The 15,678-nt window shown below is 33.0% G+C and overlaps 2 protein-coding genes across 5 annotated transcripts in view; one reads left to right on the top strand and one right to left on the bottom strand.

Moving 5' to 3' along the window:
• The window catches only part of LOC140441373 (glycerol kinase 5), a 261,311-nt gene extending 258,024 nt beyond the window's left edge, over window positions 1–3,287 (top strand). For all 4 annotated transcript variants that reach the window (XM_072532059.1, XM_072532060.1, XM_072532062.1 and 1 more), the window contains 2 exons: window positions 2,599–2,732; window positions 2,791–3,287. In XM_072532059.1, coding sequence (XP_072388160.1) covers window positions 2,599–2,732; window positions 2,791–2,966 — 310 coding nt within the window. In that variant the 3' untranslated portion in view covers window positions 2,967–3,287. The remainder of the gene's footprint in view (window positions 1–2,598; window positions 2,733–2,790) is intronic.
• An 8,383-nt stretch (window positions 3,288–11,670) lies between these two features.
• LOC140442244 (uncharacterized) lies at window positions 11,671–14,654 on the bottom strand. Its single transcript, XM_072533321.1, has 2 exons — window positions 13,724–14,654; window positions 11,671–13,541 (listed from the first exon to the last, which is right to left on the bottom strand). Exons 1-2 carry the CDS (start codon window positions 14,652–14,654, stop codon window positions 11,671–11,673), a joined length of 2,802 nt encoding a protein of 933 aa, XP_072389422.1.
• Between the last annotated feature and the right edge of the window lie 1,024 nt (window positions 14,655–15,678).

Consider the following 15,678-nt stretch of genomic DNA (forward strand, 5'->3'; position numbering starts at 1 on the left):
CTGAATCCGATTTTAAATTGCCTACTTCTCATTAGTTTGCTCATGACGCAATCTTCAAAGAATGAATTGTTAATTCGTCTCTTGTTTGCAAAATTCGGGTTGTCTTCGACGCCAGTCTACGTGACATTCGAGGTGTACCTCTAAATGACGCTTTATATACTTGTCGTAAACTTAAAAAGGACGTCTTTTCTCTATTACTTAATTTTCGATATTTTCGTTACTGCTTCACTTGCGATATAATGCAAATGTATCGACAAATTAACAAAACAAACAATTTTGAAATTATCAAAGAATTCTCTGGATATCGGATTCTTCTTAATCTCTCACAAGAATACTTTCGACGTACTGTTACTTACTGTTACTGTTAGATAATTTGGCAGAGTTACGCTTCCCTAATTCCACACAAGCGTTAACGCTACATTTTTAAATTGACGACAGTTTGTTAGGAAGTGATTCTCTTTCATCTACTCGCTCTCTGCAGTTAGAGCTCATTCAACTTTTAAAGATTTAATTTTTTTCTTATTGCAACGCGACTCTGCCGAGTTTTTCGACGCTGTCCTCCTACCTGCCAACTACAACATTTCAAAAATGGTAAGTGCGTCTCTTTTTAATTGATTATGATTTATGAGTTATGCCAATCTTTTTTTTTTCTTATTTACAATAATATATTTGATTTCATTGTTAACGACTTTAATTAATTATCCAGCTATTTCTATAGTTCCTACATAAACATACTACTTAAATAAGTTCATTTTGAAAATGGTTAAATTCATATGACTCGAATAAGTTACAAATGACATGCAGACCGTGAACAACCATATCTCATTAAATTTTTATAATACAAAAAATGCAGTTTTTTCAAAATTGTAATAATGGAACTTTTACTTTACTTTAATGAAGTACTCTTTTCCAAAATAAACATGGCAAATCGGGGAAACCACTTGAATTATATTAATAATTCTCAAATAAAGTAAATTCTAAATGGGTTACGATTACTTTTAATTAGGCTGGTAATGCCAAGAGTATCATTGTTCATTTTTTTTACAAAAAAGAAGTGACTTTATTTTGTCATATATGGATCAGTTTTTATGAAGACTTTTACCAGTACCCATTTGAATTTTTTTTAAATGCCTATTTTCAGAAAAACTCCTAAGTTTTCCCCAAACATTTCACAATTTTTAAGTTATTTAAGGTTGAAGGTTCCAAATTTCAAGTTCTAAAAATAACCGTCCTTCAACATCAAGCAGTAACTTGATTCGTATTTGGCTTACAGAAGTAATTAAAAACGAATTTATTTGATTTTTATCAGCTAAACTTTTGTTCTGAATATTTTTTCGATAAAAGGAAAAATTTAGTTATTTGTGAAAAACATTAAAAAAACATGCATTTTTCAATGAAAAATGAACAGGTTCAATCGTGAATATCTCGGAAAGTATAAACTATAGAAAAAAAAATGATAGAACAAAAATTACTGGTCAAAAGTCAGCCAAACGGTGGTCAAAAGTCAGTCAGTACAGTCAAAAGAATTGGTCAATCTATCGAATTTCATGTTTATTTTTATTTAAAAACTTTTTACCGCATGCTTTCATCCCTTGGGTAAAAGCGCACTTCGGCACAGTGTAGATTTTGAACGTGATAGATACTACCTAAATCTAAATTTCCAAAAAAAAAACATCTTCCAAAATTCCACGCATGACTGGACTAAAAATATAATTTATGGAAAAATGTATTCAAAAAACAATCATTAGCCTGATGAACATAGGCCTTCCGTAAATAATTCCTTGGCATCCGATCTTGGACACCCTGAATCCGGTTGTACTGGATGCGCTTGATGTTGTCTGACTACCTTGTTGGAAGACATCCTCGATTACGAAAAAACAATAAATTACATTAAATAATATAATAAATATAATAATAATGTAATATAAAGAACAGTAAAGGATGGTTGATATTATTTCCAGGGTTTTCATGTTTACTTTCTGTTAATATAAGATAAAACAACTCAGTAGATGAATTTATAATAACATTACATTATATCATTTCTTAATTCCCTACATTCTCTACTACCCTGACAATTGAACAAATTTGAGCAAAAATGTCAACGTCCAAATTGTATGAGATCCAATTCCCGTTCTCAAACGACTATAGGTGGCAGCTCTTGTTTTGAAAGATGGCGAACGAAATAGGGATATCGTTTGTTGACTGTTTATTGTAAATTTGACAGGGACTTAAGACTCCTAGTTGAAGGGCAATGAAGCTCATTATTTTTAAAATTTGATGAAATTTATACAAGTTTTAAACTCTAATTTATTAAAATTTTTGACATTTATCCTTATTTTATTAGTTATTTGTTTGACAGCAGTTGGCAGCACGGTCATTTGAGAACGCGAATTAACTTTAAAGGAAATATTAAAATATCACAATGAGAATGTTTATATTACAGTGGTCGATTGTATTCCAACTAATATAGACGCATATATATATAGACGTCTATAGTCGTTGTGTATACCATTAAATAGAAAAGTACTTTTAAAGGAAATAATATATAAAACATATGTTTATCTGCACAATTTTTTTTTTAATATGTGATTATTTTAGAGTTGATGGAGGCTTGTCTAACAATGATTTTATATGTCAGTTATTGGCTGATCTTACTGGTCTATGTATATTTCGGTTGTATACGTCAGATATAGCTGTAATGGGGGTAGCTTTCGTCGCTGGAATATCTTGTGGTATGAAGTGGTTTACATTATATCAGTTTTATTTACATAAAGTTATTTTGTTTTGTAGGATTTTGGAAAGGAAAAGAAGAGTTTAAACAATACTGTGATATTTCAAAATCATTCGAACCCTCAAGAGATGTAAACTATATTATAAAGTGTCGTAATACATACAGAAATTGGTTGTTGGCTGTGGATAGATTTAAATCGTGGTATCAAACAGATCAATTTAATCCTATGGAATAATAAAAGCTTAAGATTGTTATAAATTCTGTAATATTGGATAATAAATAAAAAAAATATTAATAACATACTGATATTTGCACAAAATCGTGCTCTGGTTTGTGTTTGGATGATTTCAAATTTGAAAATATTTTTGGCAGAAACTATTATGAATGGACGAAGTTTTTCAAGTAAAACTGATGGGTACATTGAGCAAATTAAATATCTCATTTTTCTCACAAAACATTTATTTGTTATTACTTATTATATTATTTGTTATTATGTAAAAATTAAATGATTTAAAATTATAGTCTTAAAATAATTTAAATAAATGGGTGAAAGGTACTAGTAGTTTTCTTTTAACAGTGATATATGTAGTGCTTATGAATATAGTATGATATTTACTATTTTTGGGGTACCTTATCTTGACATTCATCCTGGGTACATACCGACTGGTTGAAAACGAAAATCAAATATTTGGTCTGCAGTTAAACATATCAAAGACAAAGATCACGACAGTGGATAGACCACATAACAATCATCCACACATAACCACTATTGACCGGTTTGAGGTTGTGAGCTCATATTTATATCTGGGACTATTGATCACAAACACAGGGTCACTATAGGAAGAGATAAAACATATATGTGATCTAGCAAAAGTCGCCGTACTAAAGATGGCCAAAATATGGAAGGACTCTCAAATTTCACGAACTCTAAAAATGAAATACTGAACTCAATACTGAAATACGGATGTGAATCTTCGACCCTACGACAAGCGGAAAGAAGATTCACATTCTTCTCCAACAAAACATTTCAGTGGCCTCTATCTGTTACGAATTCCGTGGACGGACCACGGGACAAATATTTCAATTTTAAATGACCTAAAAGTCAGCAAATGGCTATCCAGCAAAGTGCATCTCCATCAATTAAAATACTTTGGACATGTTATGAGAGCAAACACAGAAAACATGGAAAGACTTATTATCCAAGGAAAGGTAGAAGGTTAAAGATCACGAGGAAGATCTCCAACAAGATGGATCGATCAAATTACAAGAATATGCAAAAGACCTATGCATGAGTTAAAAGAAATGACCAGAGACAGAGATCTTTGGAGGAGGACAATACACGACATCACGATGACCACTACACTCCCTCCGGGTTGTCAGGATTGAAGGGAGAGGGAGATCTTGACAAATCATATGATATGATTCGTCGAGAGTTTTGTGGTAGATATGTATGAGGGAGTAACACTAGTGTTGAACAGGTGTGGGAGAGAATGATTTCATGTGAAAGTAGGTCTGCATCAAGGCTCAGTGCATATTTATTTTTATTAGTATTGAAATTTCCCGGTGGAGGCTGTAGGTTTCTATAAAACCAAGCACGTATGCGCATAGTCAATATTATTTGTAACTCAAATATCATTATCTATTACACCCATAGACTTTTGAAATATGATATTTAGTTCCTCTTTATGTGGACTTTCCAACATAATCTCTTGTCTAAACGTAATCCCATGTATTTAGCAGAATCTGCAACAGTAGGCTGATAGGCTGAGACTGTTCTCTTTTATTGGTTAAATTTATATGTATTTAATTTTTTCTATTCCTTTTATATACTGGATTCCGTACAGCTTTGATATTCGTGAAAGTCGGTATCATATCTTGCTCCAGGTGAGAAATATCATAGGAATGAAGAATCTATTTTAGATGTAGGATTCTAGTAGTTATATATATATATATATATATATATATATATATATATATATATATATATATATATATATAAGGTTCTTGAACTCCTAAGTGGAGCATAGAGCTTCAGTGAAAACGCGCCATCGGGTTCTATTTTGCGCTAAGGCCTTCACCTTATTCCAAGACTTTCCTTGGCCTCTTATCTCGTCCATGATGGATCTTCTCCAAGTTTGTACTGGGCGACCTCTTTTTCTTTTCCCTTGGGGATTCCACTCTAGGGCAGTCTTTGCGATACTGCAACTATTTTTTCGGAGTGTGTGACCGATCCAACCCCACTTTCTGGACTTAATTTCATTTTGTACCCTCTTTTGTTCGGTCAGGTGTAGCAGATCGTCGTTTCTGATGGTGTTAGGCCAGAATATACGAACAATTCTTCGTAGACATTTGTTAACAAAGACCTGCAGTTTGTCTGTGAGGGTGTTTGTCACTTTCCAGGTTTCACATCCGTAGAGTAGAACAGACATGACATTTGATCGGAATATTCGGATCTTTGTCCTTGTAGTATACTCGCCAGATCTCCAAACAGGGTTGAGCGTGCTGAAAGCTTGTTGAGCTGTTCTCTGTTATTGGTTAAATTTATATGTATTTAATTTTTTCTATTCCTTTTATATACTGGATTCCGTACAGCTTTGATATTCGTGAAAGTCGGTATCATATCTTGCTCCAGGTGAGAAATATCATAGGAATGAAGAAAAAGATGAATCCTACATCTATTTTAGATGTAGGATTCTAGTAGTTAAGAGTATTTTATTAGAAATATTCCTTTTAATTTATAAACGAAGCCTTCATACTCTATTAAAGGCTAGAAGTTACGCTACATAGAGAAGTATAGCTGAACTTACTTTTCTGCCTTAGATTTATTTTTCTATTATATCTGTAATTGTTTGAATTTAAGAAACTAATCAGATGCAGATTATTTGTTGACAACATAAAACTACATCGATTAAAAAACTACAACAAAGGTTTCAATGTTTATTTTTTTTTTAATTTTATATTCATTTTTAGATTAGTACATATTTATAAATGGGTTTTTATGTGTCTAAAATAATGAGTGCAAGGAATTTCTATATTATGTATGTTTCTGACAATCACTATCAAAATATTACCACTCTCAGTAAATCGATTACATAAAAATTGAAAAAAATGTTTATAATAAATTTTTGTGGAAAACTGATAGTAGATAGGTATGCGCTTCACCTCACTTTGACCTTTGACCCCAGCCGTCACAAGCCACGTCCGCGCTCCGGTCACGCTCCATTGATGACGTCATAGTTTGATCGCTAGCCGTCACCGCTAGTAATTAGTCATTTTTAGTATGAATTAATTTACATATTATTTTTGTATTTCAACTATTATCTACTAGTCGTCACTATCCATAATTAGCCAATTTTAACCCAAATTATTAAATAAAAAAGTCTTCTTCATGGGGGATTCGATCCGACGTCTCATTGCTTTGAAGATAGAAACGCATGTCGCTGAACCACGGAGGTTATTAATAACCAGCGTCGATAATTGGTATAAAAAAAAGTATATTAAATGTACATGAGATGCGAAAGAGTTGCACAGAGTGGTATGAACCGTACGCGCACCCGTTTAGAGCAGTTAGTTTGATATTATGCATATTATACATCACACGATTTGGAAACATTTAACATGGAAAAAGGAAGTTAATCTTTGTATATGGGTATATTTTATAAAAACCCTAAAAGGGCTACATTAAAAACACGAACGTTTTCGGAACAACAGTTCCATCATCAGGTTAAAATACCTAAAATAAGTATAGACCATTTAATTAAAGTAAACGTGGTTTTAAATTTTGACTAAGGTTAAAAAAGCAAAATGGTTATACTTACAGGTTACCATGCCTGAGCCACCAAAATATTTAGGTAAATACCCTTTAAAATATATTGTGTTACCGAAGATAGTACATAATGTTGATAATATTATTTGATGTTTAATATTTTAATTAAATTTTACTTCAAGTAACATACACCCATGCTTTAAGTGAGTTCCAGTGTCCGGAGAGTAAACCTCTTCAAACGGACTTCAGCTGGTAACTGATTGACAAGATACCCATGAACGGTGTCAAAAACAAAATGTCAGTGTACCATGAAACAATATTAGTTAAACATAGGAATACTACAGCCAAAAGATTCAAAACTTGATGTTAAAATGATAACAGCAATCCAGATGTTGGGATTTTAAAAATTTTTTTTTAATTATTTAATATTGGATATAAAAGATTTAAAATTACTGATGTTGTTAAAGGTCATGTTTGAGAGGATGACGTATGCATTAGGCAGCTTATGTTACTCTTTGTCGTATGGAGTGTGGTCTAAAAAGTGTAATTTGTGACAAATTAGCTTAAATATATGGAATTGTCCTTTTATGTTGCTCACATCTAGGACAAGGAAAATCGAATAGAATATATTTGTAGCTAATGTAAGACTTCGTATTTAAATGAAAGTGTTTGATACTGCTCGTATGGTAAAAAGGTTTAATATGAGTGAGTCCAATAGATTGAGAAAATGGATTAAAAAATCTTCCGGCTGAAGGAATTAAATTTAAAACATATGGAATTAATTTACAATTGAAAAGGATGAGCTCCTCAGAGACTTGATAAGAGTAAAAGTAAAGGAAATGACTAAAGAATAAAGGAGTGGGGGTTAAAGGAAAATAAATGGGTTAATCAACAAATTAGAGATAATAGAGGTCCTTCATGCTTAAAGCAACTAGCACCCTGAACAAAATATATTTTGATTGTATTAAAATCGGTACATAAAAGCCTGAAATTTTATTTATGAATGTGCTGTACTAACTTGTTGACTAATAGAGTGGAGCAAAGGTTGATTAAGGGTTTTGGTAAAGTGGGAAATAGTGAATTCTGATGAATTGTTGGGTTATGTTTAAAAGGTTACTGAGTTTAGAACTAATGAGTGGATGGTAGATATATGAAATGACAGAGAACTAGCAAAAGAAAAAAGAATGGACAGGAATATGATGTAAGCGTAAAGATTGTAAAAATGATGGAATAGTGAGGTATGATAGATATGGTAAGTTATAAAGTTAACAATAGGGGCGGAAAAATTTTGGAGGGAGGGTTGTGACAATAGTGTAAAGAGAATGGTTGTTTAAAAGCGACAATTGTTGAAAAGGATTAAGGTGTTGACGTTTATAGAGGAAGGTCAGATAAATAAGATAAGGCGAATTTGAGAAGTGTGGGTTATGAGAAGAGTTGTCGGTGTAAGGGTTGAAAGTCACGGTTGAAAGAAACATGGCGATTAACGCAGTTGGGGCTTCTTTGCTTTTCTTTGACTATTTCCAAGTCTTCATATAGATCTAATTTTAGAAAAAAATTTTGAGGTATATTATGTAACAAAGAGACGTCTTCTGGTATGTTGAGGTTATGTTTATGTTGTGCGAGATGTTGTGGGAAGGTGGAAGTGTTCTCTTTTTTAGTGTGTTCTATGAACGGGAAGTTAGTGATCTACAGGTTCTACCTATATATGTAGCATGACAATCAGAGCACTGTAATTTGTAAACACCACTACGATCCATGTAGTTGATGCAATCTTTTGAATTGGTTAAACATTGTCCTAGATTGTTCAGGACTTTAAAAGAAATGTGAGTATTCTCAACAGATCTTTTTAGGATATATCTGATATCTCCGGAAAGACGTTCTTGAAGGTATGGTAAGGAAGCATAATGAAGTTTAATGGTCAAGTCTCTGGGGAACGCAGCCTCTCTCAATAGTTTGAGTTGTCTCTTATGAATAAGTTTGTTAATGAGGTTGGGGTCATACCCATTGTTGGATGCTATTTGCTTTAGAATATTGAGTTCTGTGTGGTAGTTGGATTGTGATAGTGGGATTGTTTCTAGGCGGTGAATATAACTATGGAAGGCTGCATATTTATCTGACATTGGGTGGTTGGAAGATAATGGTATGATATGGTCGGTTTGTGTAGGTTTTCTATAGATACTGAAATCGAAATGGTCGTTTAATCTGGTAATAGTAAGGTCGAGAAAATTAATAGATTGAGACGACTCTAGTTCCATAGTGAACTTTATGTTTGCGTGGATTTGATTTATTTTAGAGAGTAATAGATCAGCTGAATTCGAGTTACCTGATATGAAGACTAAACAGTCATCCACCTTCTCACAACATCTCGCACAACATAAACATACCCTCAACATACCAGAAGACGTCTCTTTGTTACATAATATACCTCAAAAAATTTTTCTAAAATTAGATCTATATGAAGACTTGGAAATAGTCAAAGAAAAGCAAAGAAGCCCCAACTGCGTTAATCGCCATGTTTCTTTCAACCGTGACTTTCAACCCTTTCACCGACAACTCTTCTCATAACCCACACTTCTCAAATTCGCCTTATCTTATTTATCTGACCTTCCTCTATAAACGTCAACACCTTAATCCTTTTCAACAATTGTCGCTTTTAAACAACCATTCTCTTTACACTATTGTCACAACCCTCCCTCCAAAATTTTTCCGCCCCTATTGTTAACTTTATAACTTACCATATCTATCATACCTCACTATTCCATCATTTTTACAATCTTTACGCTTACATCATATTCCTGTCCATTCTTTTTTCTTTTGCTAGTTCTTGCTAAAACCCTTAATCAACCTTTGCTCCACTCTATTAGTCAACAACTTAGTAAAGCACATTCATAAATAAAATTTAATTCTTTTATGTACCGATTTTAATACAATCAAAATATATTTTGTTCAGGGTGCTAGATGCTTTAAGCATGAAGGACCTCTATTATCTCTAATTTGTTGATTAACCCATTTATTTTCCTTTAACCCCCTCTCCTTTATTCTTTAGTCATTTCCTTTACTTTTACTCTTATCAAGTCTCTGAGGAGCTCATCCTTTTCAATTGTAAATTAATTCCATATGTTTTAAATTTAATTCCTTCAGCCGGAAGATTTTTTAATCCATTTTCTCAATTTATTGGACTCACTCATATTAAACCTTTTTACCATACAAGCAGTATCAAACACTTTCATTTAAATACAAAGTCTTACATTAGCTACAAATATATTCTATTCGATTTTCCTTGTCCTAGATGTGAGCAACATAAAAGGACAATTCCATATATTTAAGCTAATTTATCACAAATTACACTTTTTAGACCACACTCCATACGACAAAGAGTAACATAAGCTGCCTAATGCATACGTCATCCTCTCAAACATGACCTTTAACAACATCAGTAATTTTACATCTTTTATATCCAATATTAAATAATTAAAAAAAAATTTTTAAAATCCCAACATCTGGATTGCTGTTATCATTTTAACATCAAGTTTTGAATCTTTTGGCTGTAGTAATCCTATGTTTAACTAATATTGTTTCATGGTACACTGACATTTTGTTTTTGACACCGTTCATGGGTATCTTGTCAATCAGTTACCAGCTGAAGTCCGTTTGAAGAGGTTTACTCTCCGGACACTGGAACTCACTTAAAGCATGGGTGTATGTTACCTGAAGTAAAATTTAATTAAAATATTAAACATCAAATAATATTATCAACATTATGTACTATCTTCGGTAACACAATATATTTTAAAGGGTATTTACCCAAATGTTTTGGTGGCTCAGGCATGGTAACCTGTAAGTATAACCATTTTGCTTTTTTAACCTTAGTCAAAATTTAAAATCACGTTTACTTTAATTAAATGGTCTATACTTATTTTAGGTATTTTAACCTGATGATGGAACTGTTGTTCCGAAAACGTTCGTGTTTTTAATGTAGCCCTTTTAGGGTTTTTATAAAATATACCCATATACAAAGATTAACTTCTTTTTGTGATACGTGGTATACAGCCAGCTGCAGGAATTATTTTCCTTGTGGATTTTAAATTGTGTAACTTCGTGTTTGGCTAGGCGAATAGCCTGGGCAATCTTAAAGATTTCTTTGTCCCAATCTTTATGATTATCATGTATAAAAGAACGAATAGCTGTTACGATAGTTTTGTTAACTCTCTCAGTAGGATTTATTTGAGGAAAATATCTCGCATTATACCAAATTTTTTGTACCTTGTATTTATTCATTAAATTTTTGAAATCATTGGAAACGAACTGTTTCCCATTATCAACTGCGAAAATTTGTGGTACCCCAAAGATAAGAAAAACTTGATTTTCAATAAATTTAACAATAGCTGTAGAGGTAGCATTTGCCATTGGATGGACAAAAACAAATTTCGTGAACCAATCGACAACAACTAAAAGAAAACGATTTCCATTTTTAGATCTAGGATAAGGACCTAATAAGTCAGCAGATAAAAACTAAAATGGAAAATTAATATCCCTGTACTTTCCCATTAAACCAGCAGGAGGTACATTTCCTGGTTTACTAGCAGCACAGATTTTGCACTTACTGATATAGTTTGCGACATAAAGTCTCATTCTAGGCCAGTAATACAATTCCGTGATTCTAGAGAGCGTTTTATATACTCCTAGGTGAGCAGCTGTAGGATCATCATGAAAGAGTTTTAAAATATCTTTTCTGTGAGGAGACGGAACGAAAATTTTCCATTCTGGGGAAGGATCTGAAAACTTATTCCTTGAAAAGATATGCTTGTAAAGAACATTACCATGAACTTTAAAAGCAGGAAATTGATTTGGATTATTTTGTACTTTTTGTACCATATTATCATACCAAGTATCTGTTTTAAGATTAGATAAATCTAAAAGAGAAATTTCAGGATTTTGTTCAGGTATTCTAGAAAGGGAATCAGCCACAATATTTAAAGAACCACTACGGTGAATGACAGTGAACTTGTGACAGGATAATTTCATTACCCATCTGGCAATTCTAGGAGAAGGGTTTTTCATGGAATATAACCACTGTAAGGATGAGTGATCAGTAATCACAGTGAAGTTTTCACTTCCTTCAATATAACACCTAAATTTTTCAATAGATAATAAAATAGCCAGCAGTTCTTTCTCAGTAGTAGTGTACTATAGGATGCTCTAAACCATCTTCTTTTTGAAATAATACACCCCCAACACCAGTGTCACTTGCATCACAAGCAAGATAAAAATGCTTGTCAAAGTCTGGACTAGCAAGAACAGGAGCAGATGTTAGTGCCTGTTTAATCTGACTGAAAGCTAAGTTAGCTTCTGGAGTCCAAACAATAGACTGTCCTTTCTTTTTACCCTTGAGTAAATCAGAAATGGGAGTACAAATGGATGTAAAATTATTCAAAAATCGACGGTAATAACCTATCAATCCGATAAGTCTACGAATTTGAGTAGTAGTTTTTGGAACTGGATATTCCAAAATAGCTTCTACTTTAGCTGGGTCAGTTCTTAACCCTTGTTGATCTACAACAAAACCAAGAAATTTAAGAGAAGGTCTACAAAACTGACACTTTTCAAAATTGACTGTAAGATTTGCATATTTAAGTCTCATAAACAACATTTTAAGAATTTTGATATGACAATCAAAGTCAGGAGTAACAACAATAATATCATCAAGATAATAGAAAACATAAGGCTCCAGTAAAGGACCTATAACTGAATCCATAACTCTGCACATAGCTTGTGCAATATTATTTAAGCCAAAAGGTAATACATTACAAAAGAACAAACCTCTATTTTGAACTGTAAATGCAGTCTTTAATTTGGATTGATCATCCAAAGGTATCTGATAAAAAGCTTGTTTTAAATCGATTGACGAAATAAATTTAGCATCTCTTACTTTAGATATGATTGAATCTATTAAAGGCATGGGGTAACTATCAGGAACTGTTATCGAATTAAGTTTTCGACCATCAAAACAAACTCTATAGGAACTATCTTTCTTCGGAACCAACCACAAAGGAGACAACCAAGGTGTACTGGTTGTTAATGGTTCGATGACTTTCAACTTAAGCATCTCATCAACTCCTTCGTTGAGAATTTTCTGCATAGCAGGCGAAAGAGGATATTGTCTTTGCCTGATTGGTTTCGCATCACTAGTGTCTATATGGTGAGTATACAAGTGGGTTCTACCAATAGAATCTGTTGGGCCTATTTCCTTAAACAGTTTGACTACCGAATGTAGCTGTGAAAGCTGATGGGTGGATAAATTCTCTGAACTTACTATAGTATTAACAACACAAGTTGACAGTTTAGCTGTACTATACGAAAAATTTGTGAAATCCAAAGAAATTCTAAACAATTTCATAAAATCCATACCTAAAATCATTTTATGTGAGATAGAAGGAACCACTAAAACTTTTAACTTTTGTGTGCTATCAGATAAGGTAACAGGTAAAAACACATAACCTAAGGTACTTTGGACATTACCATCAGCAGTAGTTAGCTGTACTGAAACATCATAGTGAAGATGCAAATTCAGCTTCTTAAGAAGAAATAAGGCTGGAGAGCCAATAATAGAGACATTACTACCAGAGTCTACAAGTGCAGATATTGTTTCACTGCCAATATTTATTGAAATATATGGTCGATTATCCTGTGCACGAATATCGAGAAGAGGATTAGTTCTACATAAAGTATCAAACGTTGAAATCAACGGAAAAGAAATATTCGCAGGATTTAAAGAAACATTGTGCGTTGTATCTATGGGAGTTTTGTCTATAGGTAAAGGATTAAAATCACAATTAGAATCAGAAGTTTCAGCTCGCGTTTTAATAATAGGTGGTAGTTGAAATGTTACTCTGCTTGTCCTTTGTTTGAAGTTTTCTTCAAATTTTTTCCTGGTATGTTCTTCTCTTTTAGGTTTGATGCAGACATTTGACTGCAATGAGGTTGATTCCTGTCCACTATCGAACAACCTCGCGCTTCGTTTTTTGAACATTTGGGGCAATGTGCCTTAATAACGTTCTTAAAACCGCAACCATAACAAAATTTATTTTTCTGGTACCTGCACTGAGGATACACATGACCTCGTTTGTTGCAATTCCAACAAATTTCATCAAGTGAATTTGTTTCATATGAAAATTTGTTATTATTATTAAAGCGGGGTATAGATAACGCAGACTCAATTCTTTTACAGTAAGAGGTAAGATCAGATACAGTGTCTATATCGTGCAAAGCCAAAGCTTTGATGTAGTCTGGCAAAAGACCACGTCTAATTTCAGATACTTTATCTTTCTCTGAAACGACAGAAGGTAAACGGAAGAAAAGAGCTTCAAAATTAGAGATAAATGTAGATACAGGTTCTCGAAAAGATTGCCTTGTAGAACGAATTTGTTTCCACAAATTCCTCTCATAATCTGCCGGAAGATAAGTTTCCTTTAAAGCGGCAACTAAGTCAGACCATGACTGAAATGTCTTTTTAAGAAGATGATTATGCCACCAAGTGAAAGCATTGCCATCAAACAGATCTCCTGCAGAAAGAAACAGGTCATCATTAGAACAATTCCTGGAGATTCTAAGCGTCTCAATTTGTTCAAGAAAAGGAATCAAAGGCTGTTTGCCGGAAAACTTTTGAATTCCCCATTTATAAATGGGCACAGACTTCACTGCTGAAGATGCAGTATGTGGTTCTACCCTAACTGGAGTAGATTCTGAAGGAACATTAAATTTTTCCACAAGCACACCCTCAATTGACAATAATTTACTCCGTAACTGTCTTTTGACTGTTTCCTGCGTCGAAGAAGTGGTTTTCAGACGAGATACACGGCCAGATAAATGAGTTAAACGAGAACAAATACATTTGTACCTATAATCAGACTTACTACCTGAAAATTCATCGATGATACTAGATAAATCAGCAAGAGTAGCCAAGGCCTGATTATGGTCTTGCTCAAATTCAAGAGGGACAACTGTTTCAGAGAAGCTTCTGTCTGATGCTTCCTGAGACAAAATTCCACTAAGGACTTTTCTTTTCTCATCGACAGTAGAAAGAACCTGAAGATCTCTAATAATTAACTCATAGGTTAACTCATCAGTTTTCAAATGCTTAGGGTTGATGGTAGCCATTTTGTAAGATTATTTAAAAAACAATAATTTATGTAAACCAACAAGTAACCAAATCAACTTTAAAGATAAAGATAATTAAATTTAAGAAAATAATATAAAACTACTATTTTATATTTAATTAAGTTTTAACACTACCCAACAACACATGAACTTGTCAAGGTTAATAATAACCAGCAGACAAAAAAGGTTGGTGATCAAAAAAAAACTATCAGTAAAAATTAGATAAAAAATAAGTATAAAAAAGTAAGTAAGTAAGATAGAAAATAGATATTTTTACTAAAATTTAATAAATTTACTACTCAAAATAGAAAGAAAAATGTTAAAGATAATAATAGCAAGAAAATATAAAAGTATTGTTTCAACTAAATACAAGAATGTATGCATTACTCAGAGTATATTACGTTGGGCGCCAATTTGTAACGTTCCAACGAACATTCATTGGACGTCAATCTATGACGTGCCAACGAATATTCATTAGGTGCCAATTTGTAACCCTTCGAGGCTCAATTTGTAACATCCCAACGTTGAGCTGCTGTTGTCAACTTGTAACCGCAAACCTTAGTTTGCTGCTACAACCTGACTAACATCACTAACAACGTTGGAGCGACAAATCGTTTCCCGTTGGGACCAATTTTTAACGTCATAACCCCTAATGTATCAATTGCAAAATTGCTACATTAGACGTTACACGAAACACTCCCTGGCTAGCTCACTCAGGACGTGAATATGGCCTACTCTGGAGCAACACACGCAAACAAGTAAAAAGAAGAAACAATACACAGTTAAATTAACACATGTTTATTAAAATATTAAAAAAAAAATGACAGAAAAATACATGTTTAAATATGATATTGAATTTAAATAAAAATTATTCGACTTCTTGCTACAGTGTTATATTATAGTAAGGAAAAATGCTTGTCACCAAATCCTAGGTTTTATCCTGGTCTTTTCTGCTATGGTTATTAGCAAGCCATGTTGTTAGCTGTGGATTTTCTTATCCTGGAGTCAACTCTCCTATCGGAAT

This window comes from Diabrotica undecimpunctata, chromosome 5 (genome assembly GCF_040954645.1).
Source record: "Diabrotica undecimpunctata isolate CICGRU chromosome 5, icDiaUnde3, whole genome shotgun sequence".
NCBI classification, from domain to species: Eukaryota; Metazoa; Arthropoda; class Insecta; order Coleoptera; family Chrysomelidae; genus Diabrotica; species Diabrotica undecimpunctata.